The sequence below is a fragment of the Mirounga leonina genome, unplaced genomic scaffold (assembly GCF_011800145.1).
Source record: "Mirounga leonina isolate KUSES-001 unplaced genomic scaffold, KU_Mleo_1.0 Mir_94, whole genome shotgun sequence".
NCBI lineage: Eukaryota > Metazoa > Chordata > Mammalia > Carnivora > Phocidae > Mirounga > Mirounga leonina.
This window is the reverse complement of record NW_023270855.1, coordinates 33,994,939-34,010,865: the sequence shown is the minus strand read 5'-3', so window position 1 is coordinate 34,010,865 and position 15,927 is coordinate 33,994,939. Positions and strand designations below refer to the sequence as shown.

Here is a 15,927-nt window from a genome sequence, read left to right as displayed (position 1 = left end):
CTAAACTTACAGTTGGAGGATAATCTGGCTCTGGGATTGGAGGTGTCCTTTTATCCAGCGTTCTGTCTAAACTTCTTTTGGCTCCATCAACTCTGGATTATAGTTTAAAAAATAGTTTACAGTTAAACTACTTATAGTTATAAAAAATGCCCGACTCTCCTGAAGACATCATTAAGATATATTATTAAAACATTACAGGGGGCGCCTGGATGGCTCAGTCGGTTGAGCGTCTGCCTTCTGCTCAGGTCATAATCCCAGAGTCCTGGGATCGAGCCCCACATGGGGCTCCCTGCTCACGGGGAGCCTGCTTCTCCCTCTCCCCCTCATGCTTGCGTGCTCTTTCTCTCTCTCAAATAAATAAATATTTGAAAAAAAATTACAATTTGGGGGTGCCCGGCTGGCTAAGTCAGTGAAGCGTGCAACTCTTAAACTCAATCTCATGAGTTCAAGCCCCACACTGGGGGTAAAGTTTACTTAAATAATAATCATCACAATTAAATATTACAATTTGAACATCTTTTCAACTATACTTACAGAAGAGATATTCAAGAGTTCTTTATCAACTAATGAATTATTGAACATTATATCAAAAATTAATGATGGGGGCGCCTGGGTGGCTCAGTCGTTAAGCGTCTGCCTTCGGCTCAGGTCATGATCCCAGGGTCCTGGGATAGAGCCCTGCATCGGGCTCCCTGCTCTGCGGGAAGCCTGCTTCTCCCTCTCCCACTCCCCCTGCTTGTGTTCCCTCTCTCGTCTCTCTTTCTGTCAAATAAATAAATAAAATCTTAAAAAAAACAACAACAAAACAACAACAAAACTAATGATGTACTATACCTTGGCTAATTGAATTTAAGTAAAAAAATAAAATAAAATACAAAAAAATACAAGAGTTCTTTATCTTACTGAATTTTCTCTAAGAAACAAATCCCTTTGGAAACTCCAAAAAAAAAAAAAAAAAGAAACAAAAGAAACAAATACCAGTAGTATTATCAATGAGACCTTAATTTTCAAATTATATGTGTGTACTATAAAAAAAAATGAGACTAAAAAAAAAATCAAATTTTTTCCCATTCAAACTTACAAATTTTAAGTTAATCCTGATGCGTAGTAGGGCCCTCATATGTATTGTCCCTGTTCCAAAGCCACCCTGTCAGAGAAGCCTTACCTTACCCTTTATATTAAATATCACTTCCTTCACTATCTAACCTCTTTACCCTCACTTACCTTGCTTCATAGAATTTACCCACCATTTGACATATTATACGTTGTAGACTATTTTATTCATTGCCTTGTCCCTAATGCCAAGAACAGTACCTGGGCACATAGTAGGTACTTGATAAATAGTTTGAAAAGAGGGGTGCCTGGGTGGCTCAGTCAGTTAAGCATCTGCCTTTGGCTCAGGTCATGATCCCAGGGTCCTGAGATTGAGCCACGTGTCCTCCAGCTCATCGGGCTCCCTGCTCAGTGGGGACTCTACCTCTCCCTCTACCCCTCCCCCTGCTTGAGCTCTCTCTCTCTCTCTCTCAAATAAGTAAAATCTTTTTAAAAAATAGTTTGAACATAGGAATTGATCATCCATAAAATAAAGTTATATCATTTTCTAATCCATCTGTGACCAAATATTGAATGCTCATATTATGCAAGACACTCTACTAGGTTTTATTAAAATATAACAGCAACAAATCTCAAGGAATTGATAAACTGAAAGGGTGAGGAGATAAAAACAGGTACCATATGAAAGGCATGGGGCCCTGATGGTTCAGAGGAGGGGACAAGTTCACTTCCACCTGGAGGTGTCTATTAAGGCTACATGAACAAACTAGCCTTTGCAATGAGCTTTAATAAGGGAGGGGATTTCAGGTGGAGATGTAGTTTTCCTGGGTAGATGGATCTGAACAAACATGACTCTCCCGAGGAACAGAAAGTCAAGGGAATGATCAAAGGAAAAAACAGGGAGTAGTAGGGAGCTGGGACCAAATGGAGATTAGTTTGGAGAAATGGACTGGAATATCCAACTAAGAGCCTCAAATAGCAGGGTTTTTTTATTCAATAGACAATGGGGAGTTGCTGAGAGTTTTTGAGCATGGAAACATTTTTAGGAAGACAAATCTACCAGTTTGTAAAGGTAAATACACTGGGGGAGATGGCCAAAGCATAGAGTATACAAGGAAAAGAAAAGAGACCTGAGAAAGAAGATTGGAAGACGCCAAACATGACAGGAATAAGAAAAAACCACAATTGAAGGAGGCAAAGGAGATGTGATCAGAGAGGCAGGAGGAGAACCAAAAGGAATTTCAAGGAAAAGATGGGCACCAAAACCATAAACGCATAGACTGGTAAGTTCCATAAAGACAAGGGCCATGTCTATTTTGCTCACTGCTCTAGCCACAATACTTAGATAGTATCCATCAAGGTCAATAAATAGCTATGGTATGATCAGAACTGTGGATTTGGGAAAAATCTCATATATCTAATTCAGACCTTATTTGATGCACAAATACTCTCAAAAATATCGAGTTGTACCCTGAGATGAGTGAGGGGGATGGCATTCATCACTTTCTGAGGTAGCCCAATTTATGGTCAGCTAGCTTATATTCTTAGAAACAAAATTTTTTTATTGAGTTATATCCTTGTAACTTTGGTTCTCCAGAGCTATATACAAAAATTCATATTCTTTTTCTGTTGCCCTTCTGAAACTTAATGATACTTATCCAGTTCTTTCAACTATTCCTGTCAATAAAAGTTACCACTTGCGGTGAGCTTATTATGTTTTAGGCATTGGCTTAAGATCTTTACATGCATGGATCTCATTTAACTCTCACAAAAATCCTAAGAGAAAAGCACGATTCTTATCTCCATCCTACAGATAGGAAGATGAAGATAAATCAAGTTACTTAACTTGCCAAATTCATGCATGGCTCATAAGCTGCAGAGACAGGATATGAACTCAGGCCAGTATAGATGCCAGTCTACACTCTTACCCATTAAGCAAATCAGCCTCCTTCTAATGAGATGGTTTATCAAAATTCCTCTCTCTTCCATGGCTATTATGGTTTATCAACATCCCTCTTAAAGTGTGACTCCAGAATTCCAGATGTTGTTTGACCGGTGCAGAGTGAAAATTTTCTATCATGCATTCTAGATATTTTACATTTATCAAAGCAGCCTAAGACTGAACTCCCTTTTTTTTATTAAGTATGCTCTAAGCCCAACATGGAGCTTCAACTCTTGACCCCAAGATCAAGAGTCCCCTGCTCTACTGACTTAGCCAGGAGCCCCTGAATTAGCTTTTTTGAGTAGACTCATTTCCATGTTAACTCTTACTGAGCATGACTAAACTAAAATTCCAAAGGCTTTTTCACAACAAGAAGTAGGAAATGTGGCTGGAATATCCTTCTTCCTCTTTTCTTTGTGAATCATCAAGGCCTCAACCAGACTTCCTTTCATCTGTCATTATTTCCCCAAAGAGCCTAGCCCTCCACAATCCATACTTTCAAGAAATTTGCCTTATACTTTGGTACGCTAGTTGGCACTAGCTGACTTGCACAGCAATTATCCCAACAAAAATATGCTTGACCTCCTTGAGCTCTTTATATATAAAAGCCACCCTTTAAGATAGCAGCAATTTCCTGCGGCGTGTTTTCTCCTACTAACTAAAAATAAAAGGAGCTGGGAAGAATATAAAAGTGAGCCTTTTCATTCTCTGTTTTTGCTTTGTGTGTTGACAGTCAAAAATAAAGAAATGAACAAAAAATTGGATAATTTCAAAGGAACTATGTGAGAGACTCCGTGCAGTGAAGGAGAGAAAGACTGGTCTGAATCAAGAGGGAGATAGTGGCCAAGGAAGAAGTGACTCATTCCTGGGACTCTGGAAAGCTACAGAATGATTTTTTTTTTCAGCCAGTGTTCCCAGGCACTGGTCACAGAAGGGGCCCAGTTATGCCCAGGACACCTTACATCCTACCTCAGTCCTGGAGCTCTCTCTATCAACAGACTTCACCCCACCTTTGAAACAGGGAAATCTACGTTCCTATTTCCTAATAGGTAGAGGTAGCAAGAGACTGACAATCACAAAATCCACAGTCTCCCAGAAAAATGTGTTTCTGGTATAAAAACCTTTCATTGCAAATGCATTTATCCTAAATAAACACATGGCAATTCTAATCTCAGTATTAGTACAGCACCATGCTTCAGGTAAATTTTTTTTTAAAGATTTTATTTATTTATTTGACAGAGAGAAACAGCAAGAGAAGGAACATAAGCAGGGGGAGGAGAAGCAGGCTTCCCACTGAGCAGGGAGCCCGATGCAGGGCTCGATCCTAGAACCCTGGGATCACAACCTGAGCCGAAGGCAGACACTTAATGACTGAGCCACCCAGGCACCGCCCCTGCTTCAGGTAATTTTGAGACACTATTTGTTATTAAGGACCCAAATGAGAGAGGTACTACTTCCACATCTTTACAAAGCATAAGAGTTAGAGTTCTCCTTTAAAAATTCCTTTAAAGGTGGCTCAGTTGGTTAAGCGACTGCCTTTGGCTCAGGTCATGATCCTGGAGTGCCAGGATCGAGTCCTGCATCAGGCTCCCTGCTCAGTGAGGAGTCTGCTTCTCCCTCTTACCGTCCCCCCTCTTGGGCTCTCTCTCTTTCTCAAATAAATAAATAAAATCTTTAAAATAAATTCCTTTATTCATCAACAATAACATGCCAGATACTGTGCTTTGTGTTGAGATCTCTGCCCTTAAGTATGTCAAAATGAGTAGAAGAGAATGGCAACAAAGACACAATATACTGTGTTGTTGAGGAAATCACACTTCCTCGATCTATTTGCTGGTTGACCCTTCTGTACCCAACATCTAAATATTATAATTCTTGGGGCACCTGGGTGGCTCAGTCAGTTGGGTGTCTGACTCTTGATTTCAGCTCAGGTCGTGATCTCTGGGTTGTGGGATCAAGCCCCAAGTTGGGCTCCACACTCAGTGCAAAGTCTGCTTGTCCCTCTCCCTCTGTTCCTCCCCTTGCTCTCTCTCTCAAATAAATAAATACAATCTTAAATAAATATATATTTTAATAAATATTTTATAAAAAATAAATTTTTTATTTTATAAAATTTTTTATTTTATAAAAAATAAATATTATATAATATAAATATTATAATTCCTAAAGGCTTACTCCTGGGCTGCCTTCTCTCAATTTTTACTCTCTCTAGGTGATTTGAACTATTCATCATAGCCTTAACAATCATCTACATTCTGCTGACTCCCAAATTTTTATCTTTAGCCTAGACCTCTTCTCATATATACATATATATATATACATATATACACATATATATCCAGCTGCCTACTTAACATATTCCCTTATATGTTTAGATGTCACATAAGCACCTCAACTTCAAAATTTACCTCCCCGATCTTCTGGACTTCTGATTCTCTATAAATATAGACACTACCATCCACCTTGTTACCAAAGCAAGTCCTACTGATTCTGAATCCAAACCTATCCCCTATAAATATACTTCTCTCCTCCTCCACTGTCTTCAGCCTTATCCAAACCACCGAAAGCTCTCATCTATGTTACTACAAAAGCAGTCTACCTCGTCTCCTTGTTTCCCTCTACTCTTGCCCTCTTCCCTTCCACCTCAGTCTATTCTTAATAGCCAGACTGATATTTTTAACTGTAAGTTGATTTTCTTTTTTTTTTTTTTTAAGATTTTATTTATTCATTTGAGAGAGAGAGAAAGCATGAGGTGGGGAGGGTCAGAGGGAGAAGCAGACTCCTCGCTGAGCAAGGAGCCCGATGCGGGACTCGATCCCAGGACTCCAGGATCATGACCTGAGCCGAAGGCAGTCGCTTAACCAACTGAGCCACCCAGGCGCCTGTAAGTTGATTTTCATGTCATGTCCCAGTTTAAAACATTTCAATGGCTCCATTGAACTTAAAATGGAATCTGAATTTATTAGTATGGCTTACAAAGCCTTTCACACTCTGTCCCCACCTTTCTCTCCACCTTCACCTGATACCACCACTCACCCCCAAGTTCCTGATACTCTAATGACACTGGCCTTTGTCAGCTCCCAGACCACCAGAAAGCATTTATATTCCAGAGCTTTCAACACTTGCTATCCCCTTTGCTAGAGTGCTATTCTGTTTATTTAAATGAAAAGCTTCTTTTTTTTTTTTTAATGAGAAGCTTCTTACACTTTATTTTTTTTAAGATTTTTTTTATTAACATATAATGTATTATTTGTTTCAGGGCAGGTCTGTAATTCATCAGTCTTACACAATACACAGTGCTCACCACTACACATACCCTCCCCAATGTCCATCACCCAGCCACCCCATCCCTCCCACCCCCCTCCACTCCAACAATCCTCAGTTTGTAAGATTTTATTTATTTATTTGAGAGAGAAAGCACAAGTAGGGGGAGTGATAGAGGGAGAGGGAGAAGCAGGCTCCCCACTGAGCAGGGATCCCAATGCCCTGATCAATCCCAGGACCCAATCCCAGGGCTCGATCCCAGGGCTCTGGGATCATGACTTGAGCCAAAGGCAGACACTTGACGACTGAGTCACTCAGGTGCCCCAGCTCCTTACTCTTTAGATCTCTATTTAAATATCATCTCCACAGGACTTTCCTGTGATGTTCCTAGGGATACCTTCCCTGTCACTCTCTATCCCACAATCTTATATCTTCATAGTATCCATCACTACTTAAAAGGTTAACATACTCTTTTTGTTTGTCTGTTTTTAAATGTTTACTGTCTCTCTCCTCCCACTAGAATATAAAGACACGATCCCCTCTGTTGTAATCTCTTTGGTCTCCCTAGTAACAAGCACAATGTCTGTGTAACAGTTGGTAGGTAATATCGCTAAATAAACTGATGTAAGAGAAATATGTAGAAAAAGTTAAAGCTGCACAAAGGGGATTAGGAGCTCCTGGGCGGCTCAGTCAGTTAAGCATCTGCCTTCAGCTCAGGTCATGATCCCAGAGTCCTGGGATTGAGCCCCACATCGGGCTCCCTGCTCAGTGGGGAGTCTGCTTCTTCCTCTCCTCTCTCCCCAGCTTGTACTGTCTCTCGTAAATAAATAAAATCTTTTTTTTTTTTAAGACTTTATTTATTTATTTGACAGAGACAGCAAGAGAGGGAACACAAGCAGGGGGAGTGGGAGAGGGAGAAGCAGGCTCTCCGCCGAGCAGGGAGCACGATGTGGGGCTCGATCCCAGGACCCAGGGATCATGACCTGAGCCGAAGGCAGACGCTTAACGACTGAGCCACCCAGGCGCCCCATAAATAAATAAAATCTTAAAAAAAAAAAAAAAGGATTAGGAGAAGGCTTTCCAGAGGAGGTGATCCATAAACCCAGCCTTGAAGAACTAGTATAAATATTCAGGCAGACAAATACTTTCCAGTGAAGGAAATTGCAGGAAGCAATTGTGAAATTTATTTTTCACTAAACTGTGAAAAACATACTATACTCATGGAACTGCAAGTAGTTCAACATAACAATGTGAAATGTTGAAAGGTTTTGGAGTAAGAACAATCCGTAACTCCTGAGGCACCTCCTTCTTTAGTCTGTAAGTGTACTAAAACATTGAGTAGACCTACATTTATAAAAATAGAGATAAGAATAGTACCCATCACATAGGGTAGTTGTGAGAAGTACAGGTGAAGTGCTAAAAACAATGCTTAGAGGGCGCCTGGGTGGCTCAGTTGGTTAAACGACTGCCTTCGGCTCAGGTCATGATCCTGGAGTCCCGGGATCGAGTCCCACATCGGGCTCCCTGCTCAGCAGGGAGTCTGCTTCTCCCTCTGACCCTCCCCCCTCTCATGTGCTCTCTCTCATTCTCTCTCTCTCAAATAAATAAATAAAATCTTTAAAAAAAAAATGCTTAGAGTAAGCAGTGATTAGCATAAGCCCCATACTAACTATAGATATAGTGACATATCTATACATTAAGTGACATATAACATATAGTGATATATAGCACTTACTATTGTGATTACTTTTTTGTTTCCCCAATTGAACTTGAAGATGATATTTTGTCCATAAACAACCTACATAGTTAAAGCTGTTTTATGAGAATATGAACACTAAGCATTTCACTTGAACTCCAGAAAAGAATTATTTACCAATATGCTACGTACACTAGCTGATTAATTGTCTTCTGCTGCTCCTTAGATCTTCTGTAATTCAACAATTTACTTTGTGCTGGTGTGTCAACACCTATGTCTTCAGGGGGGCGCACAATGGGAGGTAACTTCAAGTTCAGAGCCTCCTTTTCTGCTCTAATTGCAGCTTTGTTTGGATCTGACATCTTGGTCTCCTGAAGATTAAAATACTTTATACTCTGAGGAGAAAAAGCCCATTAAGCCATTACTATAAACATTAGCCTCCATATATTCATAACATATCTTAGCTATCAATTCCAAAACTTCCAGACATTTTGAGATCTTCCTCCCAAGTATGGTATTAGCCTAAAGAATGACAGTTGAGGTAAATGGGCAGGGATTCCCTTATAGCTCTACATCCCACTTGCTATGAAGAAATGAAACCAGTCACTTCCCAGTTAGGGTTTCAGTTTTCCCACAGATGAAATTAAGGAACTGGATTAGATGCTCTCTAAATACCCCTATGGTTCTAAAATTCTGGGTTCAAATTTTCCCCTAAAATGCAAACCACCATCACCACCACCACCACCATCACAACAACAAAATCCAGTTGTTGAGGTATAATTGCTCTCCAAAAAAAAGCTGATGTTTGACATCATTAAAATCTTTAAACACACCAATATTGTATCTTAGTGTTGCTACCATCCTAGGAAGTGATACGATGATCAAGCAAAAATAGGCATACATTTGCATAGAAAATCTAAAATGTCCTGTAAATGTTGAACAGTTAACTGTGATACCAACTGCACTTGCCGCGGTTGCCCACAGAATTTGGAGATTCCTGCCTTGAAAAAGAGAGTATTCTGCTGGCACCCAGTTAGAGATTCTGGCCCTGGGAGAAGGGTGAAGAAAAAACTGAAGGCAAGGAAGTACCTACCTGATTGTTTTTCACTACTTCCCGGCTGCGCAGACGAGAGGGAAACGTTCAGTTAGCTTCTCCTCTGGCGAAAGGAAGAGGGGAGACGAAGGGTGAAACCTCGGGGACCCCACCGCTCCCGATGAGCTGGGCAGTCCGCCTGCCATGTACAAACAAAGTTGTCGCCATGGAAACGGTCGCCATCGCGGCTGGAGAGACCGGGTAAAAGTTGCCTGGAGAGGCAGTTGCTGAGCTGCGACAGATTGGATTACCTGTCACAGTAATTCATTGCACAATTCATTACTAATTGTTTACGAATGGAGAGTTGGAGAATGAGATTTTTTTTTTTTTTTTTTTTTTAACCTAACTGCCTTCCCTTGGAAGGGGTCCAGGGAATCAGGATCTTCAAGCTGTGGAAACCTGCAAGACTGGAAATTTGGATGTGTTGAAAAACAGATTTATGTAAACGCTCTCAGAGGAGGATGAAGTCTTCAAATGTTCCCATAGTGACTTCCCTGTAAATAATCAGCAATATAATTTATCTTGTTTCTATATTGGTGTTTGTTTATGCAGCACTTTTCCTTCAGGAAATCCTTGGCAAAAAAGGTAAGGTGTGTTAAGTTTTTTGAGTATGCTTGGAGATAGAAATGTGAAACTTTGCTATCTGAGGCTGCACACTGGATACTCCATCTGAAGGATGATAGCCTACACAAATATGCGCATAAATAAAACTGGGGGATGAGTAAGTCTGGTGGTGTATTGATGGCATAGTCATTCAACAAATATTTGAGCATATTTGACCTAGAGTGCCAGTCACCATGTATAAAGAATTTTCTGTTAGAGTACAGCCTACACTCCTATGTCTGGCACACAATAGGGCCTCTAAAAACATCATTTGGGTGAGTGCATGAACAAGTTAAGCATCCTCATTGCTTGTAAAAGTAAGCTGTCTTTCTGTAGAAAGAAAATACTGGTATAAGTACATGATGGTTTTTTGGCATTTGCTTAAGCTAAGTTACAAGCTGTGGACTTAAAGGAAGACAGCAGTCTTTAGTGTCATACCCACAACCTCGCCAAGTTATTCAATCAAACACTAATCTGGTGCTGCAATGAAGAGATTTTGCAAATGCAATTCAAATCCCGAGTATACTGATGTTAAACTAGGGAGAGTATGTGGGTGAGGCTGACTCAATCAGTGGAAATCCTTTTAAAGAGAAGGTTTAGGCATGCACTGAATCAGACTCTAAACAGCAGCTAGCTTTATAATTGCTCTCTCCTCTCTGGATCTTCCCTGACAGCCTACCCTATAGATCTTGGACTTGCTTAACCTGTTCCCACAATTGCATAAGCTAATTCCTTGTAATAAATTCATATGTATATATATATATATACACACACATACATACATATGGATAAATATAGGGGACATGTATAATCCACTGGTTCTGCTTCCCTTATTAAACCCTGACTAATACAATATATTTTTTTAACAGATTTATGCAGGTGTAATTTACATACTATAAAATTTACCACTCTAAAGTATATAATTCAATGATTTTTTTTTAGTAAATGTAGAGACTTATACAACCACTACCAAGATCCAGATCTAAAACATTTCAATCACTGCAAAAAGTTCCCTTAGGCTCATGTGCAGTGAATCCCCACTCCAGCCTCAGGCAACCACTGATTTGCTTTTGGCCTCTATATGTTTGCAATTTCTGAAAATTTCATATAAGTGGAATAAAAAATTATGTAGTCTTTTGTGTTTGGCTTCTTCCACTTAATGAAAACATGTTTGAGCTTCACTCATGTGTAGTATGTAGCAGAAGTTCATTTTTATTGCTGAATAGTCTTCCATTATATAAATATATTACATTTGGTTTATCCATTCACAAGTTGATGGACATTTGGATTGTTTCCAGTTTGGGGCTATTATGAACAACCCTGACATGAACATTCATGTGCAGATGTTAGGATGAACATACATGTTCATTTCTCATCAGTAGAAACCTAGAGTAGAATTACTGGGTTGAATGGTAAGTTGAATGAATGAAAGGTTATGTTTAACCTTTTAAGAAACTGTCAAGCTGTTTCCCAAAGTGACTGAAAGATTTTATATTCCTACCAGCAATGTATAAGGGTTCCAATTTCTTCATGTCCTTGCCAACACTTGGTATTGTCTATCTTTTTTTTTTTTTTTAAGATTTTTATTTATTTATTTGAGAGAGAGGATGAGAGGAGAGAGAGAGCACATGAGAGGGGGGAGGGTCAGAGGGAGAAGCAGACTCCCTGCCGAGCAGGGAGCCCGATGTGGGACTTGATTCCGGGACTCCATGATCATGACCTGAGCCGAAGGCAGTCGCTTAACCAACTGAGCCACCCAGGCGCCCCTGTCTATCTTTTTTATTACAGCCCTTCTAGTGTGCATATAGTGGTATCTCATTGCATTTTTAATTTGCATTTCCCTGAATACTAATGTTGTTGAAATCTTTTTGTTACAGGATTTTTTTCTCTGCTGGTGCCCACAGTTCTTGGTCACACCACTTTGAAGAATGAAGAGGTAGACCAGATAGAGTGGTGGGAGCAAAGCAAGGTTTATTGAGTGATAGTAAAGCAAAGGTTATTGAGTGATAGTACAAAGCTCCCAAAGAGAGAAGGAACCCTAGAGGGTTGCCACAGGAGTTTCTCAGTTTAGGGATTTTTAATGGACTTGTTAGCTGGCTGTTTTAATCTGATTAACCCTCCCCGATCCTGTCATCCAATCAGGTTTTTGTCACCTATCTATCACATAGGAAAGGGTGGAGGGCTCCTTTCAGGGTGGTGTGAAATCCTTTTAAGGGTGATTTCCTCTTGGGAGGGGGGGCTTTGTCCCTGCCTGCCTTCCACCTATCCTTCATCATTTTCATGTGCTCATTATCCACTAACATATCTTTTTTTGATGAAATATCTATTCAAATCTTTCATCCATTTTTAAATTGGATTATTTAACTTTTTATCAGTTGTAAGAGTTCTTTATGTTCTGGATACAAGTTCTTTCAGGTAATTTGCAAACATATTCTCTTGGTACACAGCTTATATTTTCATTTTCTTGATGGTGCCTTTTGAAGAGCAAAAGTCTTCCTTTTTTTAAAGATTTATTTATTTATTTGGGTGGGGGAAGTGGAGGGAGGGGTAGAGAGAGAGAGAGAGAGGGAGAGAGAGAATCTCCAGCAGACTCCATGCTGAGCAAGAAGGCCCAATGTGGGGCTCAATCCCAGGACCCTGGGATCATGACCTAAGCTGAAATCAAGAGTCAGTCGGTCGCTTAACTGACTGAGCCACCCAGTTGCCCCCAAAAGTCTTCAAATTTTATAAAATCAAACTTAAGATTCTTTTTTATGGGTCATGCTTTTGAGGCTATTATCTATGAAAGACAGATAAGGTCATGAAGATTTTCTCCTATGTTTTCTTCTAGTTTCCGGTTTTACATTTAGATCTATGGTCTATTTACAGTAAATTTCTATATTTGGTGAAAGGTACAGATCCAAGTTCATTTTTTTTTTTGTATATACATATATAATTGTTCCAGTATCATGTCTTGAAAAAGTTGTCCTTTCCCCACTGAATTGCCTTGGGATCTTTGTTGAAAATCAATTGACCATAATGTAAGGGTTTACTTTTTCCACTGAATTGCCTTGGGATCTTTGTTGAAAATCAACTGACCATAATGTAAGCATTTATTTCTGGACACTCAATCCTGTTCCATTGATCTACATGTTTACCGTTATACCAATACCACACAGTCTTGATTACTGCAGCTTTAGTAAGAATGGTTACAGTTTTAAAATTGGGTAGTGTCAGTCCTCCAACTTTGTTCTTTTTTTTTTTTTTTCAAGCCATAAGAAACTTTTTTTTTTTTTAAGATTTTATTTATTCATCAGAGAGAGAGAGAGCACAAGCAGGGGAAGTGGCAGGCAGAGGGAGAAGCAGGCTCCCTGCTGAGCAAGGAGCCTGATGTGGGGACTCAATCCCAGGACTCTGGTATGACCTGAGCCAAAGGCAGATGCTTAACTGACTGAGCCACCCAGGTGCCCCCCAACTTTGTTCTTTTATAGAAAAGTAGTGATTTTGACTCTTTTAGGTCCTTTGCATTTCCATATAAATTTTAGGATCAATTTGTCAATTTCTACAAAAGTGCCAGCTGGGATTTTTATAAATCTTTCACTTTGAAAGAAAAACAGCTATTTAAACATATAATATGCAGCTTAAAATCCCCCCTTAAAAGCTCTATTTCTTAGTCTAAAGGTTAGAAATATTATCTATGAGAGCAGAATTTATTTCACAAGGCCTTGATTATTTAAAAGCACTTATGGATATAACACCAAAATGTGATTCTCTAATACTATACAAAAAGTTTCTTCTACTTATTAAATGTGGAAGATGCTAAGAAAACTTATGAGACTAATTTACTATGCTTTATAATATGCAGTGTTTGTTTCAAAATTAAAAACGGGAGGGCAGGGAAAAGAAATGAGTCCATATGCATAAGAGTTCTTTATGGAGTTAAATTGTGGTAGGTTTTACATAGGTTCTTTGATTTGAATTTCTTATCTTCTAACTAACTTTTTATTGCTATTAAATTAACATTAATTATACCTTATATTAAATGATATAACTATATCATATATTATTTACACCATGCTATATAGTATAAGTATATATAATAATATAACCATTATAAATCCTAATAAATTTTAAAATAAAAGAAATGGCACTGTTGTTGGGAATGTAAACTGGTACAGCTACTACGGAAAACAGTATTGAGATTCCTCAAAAAAATTAGAAATAGAACTACCATATGATCCAGCAATTCCACTCCTGAGTATGTATCTAAAGGAAACAGAATCACTATCTGCACCCCCATATTCGCTGTAGCATTATTTACAATAGCCAAGACATGGGAACAACCCAAGTGTAAATGTCCATTGAAGGATAAATGAATAAGCAAAATGTGATATAGACAGAGATATAGATATTGGAATATTATTCAGCCATAAGAAAGGAAATCCTGCTACCTTGTATAGACATTGTATACCAATGTATAGACATTGAGGGCATTAAGCTAAGTGAAATAAGTCATACAAAGACAAATACTGTATGATCTCACTTATATGTAGAATTAAAAAAAAAAAAACTGAAGAGATTGGTGGTTGCCAGAAGCAGGGGGAGGATGGAGGGGAGGGGAATGAAGAGAATGAGTGAAGACGGTCAAAAAAGGTAAAAACTTGGGCGCCCAGGTGGCCCAGTTGGTTAAGCGACTGCCTTCGGCTCAGGTCATGATCCTGGAGTCCCTGGATCGAGTCCCGCATCGGGCTCCCTGCTCGGCAGGGAGTGTGCTTCTCCCTCTGGCCCTGCCCCCTCTCATGTGCTTTCTCTCTCAAATAAATAAAATCTTTAAAAAATAAAAAATAAATAATAAATAAATAAAATAAAATGAAAAAAAAAAGGTAAAAACTTCCAATTATGAAGTTCTGGGGATATAATGTACATCATGGTGAATATAGTGACCATACAAATTATGTATTTGATGTTGCTAAGAGTGTAGATCTTAAAAGTTCTCAGCACAGAAAAAAATATAACTATGTGAAATGATGGATGTTAACTAAACTTTTGTGGTAATTATATATATATATACATATATAATCAATATACAATCATTGTTGTACACATTGGACTACTACAATATTATATGTAAATAATGTCTCAATAAAACTAGAAAAAAAAAGTTTAAATGTTAAAGAAACAAAGAGATTGGTCTCTTAAATAAAAAGCAAATGAAAATTATCAAATTTGAATATATAAGGAAGTAGCAGATTACCCTGAATATTACCAGGTACTACCCAAAATTTCTGAGTGCTATCACTCAAAACTACAGTATCATGTTGACCTTAAGTAAAAAAATATAAAAGTATATTAGTAATCTATGTTTTGGCTACCAATGTTATTAACCAAGGTGAAGGTAATCACAAGAAACTAGTCTTCATATGCTTATCTTTGCAGATATATATATATAACAAGAAAACTCCATCAACCATAAACTTTGATTAGTGAAAGTTAGCCTGTGTTTCTTGGTATGGACTGAGAATGGAGGAATAAAATGATTTTTTTAAAGGTTTTATTTATTTATTTGAGAGAGAGAGAATGAGAGAGAGCACATGAGAGGGGGGAGGGTCAGAGGGAGAAGCAGACTCCCTGCTGAGCAGGGAGCCCGATGCGGGACTCGATCCAGGGACTCCAGGATCATGACCTGAGCCGAAGGCAGTCGCTTAACCAACTGAGCCACCCAGGCGCCCAGGAATAAAATTTTTATTACCTGCTTCCCCTTTTGGTATCAGGGAAAGTGTAGTGCTGGTTCAGTCTTCCGACTTCAAATTTTAATTATATAATGTATATAATTTATGTATATAATTATGCTAAAATTTAGCCTCATAAAAATAGAGCTTCAAACACACCATTTATTATATATCATTTTCAAATCTGTTGAGTTCAAATCAAATTTTCTATGGGAAGTTGTGACACTTTCATTCACTTTATCATGAAAGAACTGACAAAAAGACAGTGGAAATGTAGGTGGGGCACAGGAGTGCAAGAGCCCGTGGCTCTGGGAGTCCCAAACAGACCAGGTTTGACCACTCACCCCAGACAAACTCCAAAGGCAGAGAGATGAGTGATGGTGAAACAAGAAAGGGATTTATTTCACTGAGGCCAACAGCAGTGGCCTCAGAAAACGGTCTCCAAAGTGCGGACAACATTCTAGGTTTACATAAAGTAAATGTAGGACAAAGGTCAGTGGGTACATGCAGGTGGGCAGAAAAGGCCAGGTGGATCATTGGCGGGGGGGGGGGGGGGGGGGGGGGGGGG

General features: G+C 39.0%; 1 protein-coding gene across 1 annotated transcript in view; it reads right to left on the bottom strand.

Annotated features, from left to right (window-relative positions):
• DNAH12 (dynein axonemal heavy chain 12) overlaps positions 1–9,354 on the bottom strand; it is a 229,700-nt gene extending 220,346 nt beyond the window's left edge. The window contains exons 1-3 of the mRNA XM_034996444.1: positions 9,049–9,354; positions 8,148–8,350; positions 11–92 (exon numbers count right to left, since the gene is read on the bottom strand). Coding sequence (XP_034852335.1) covers positions 11–92; positions 8,148–8,317 — 252 coding nt within the window. The 5' untranslated portion in view covers positions 8,318–8,350; positions 9,049–9,354. The remainder of the gene's footprint in view (positions 1–10; positions 93–8,147; positions 8,351–9,048) is intronic.
• Between the last annotated feature and the right edge of the window lie 6,573 nt (positions 9,355–15,927).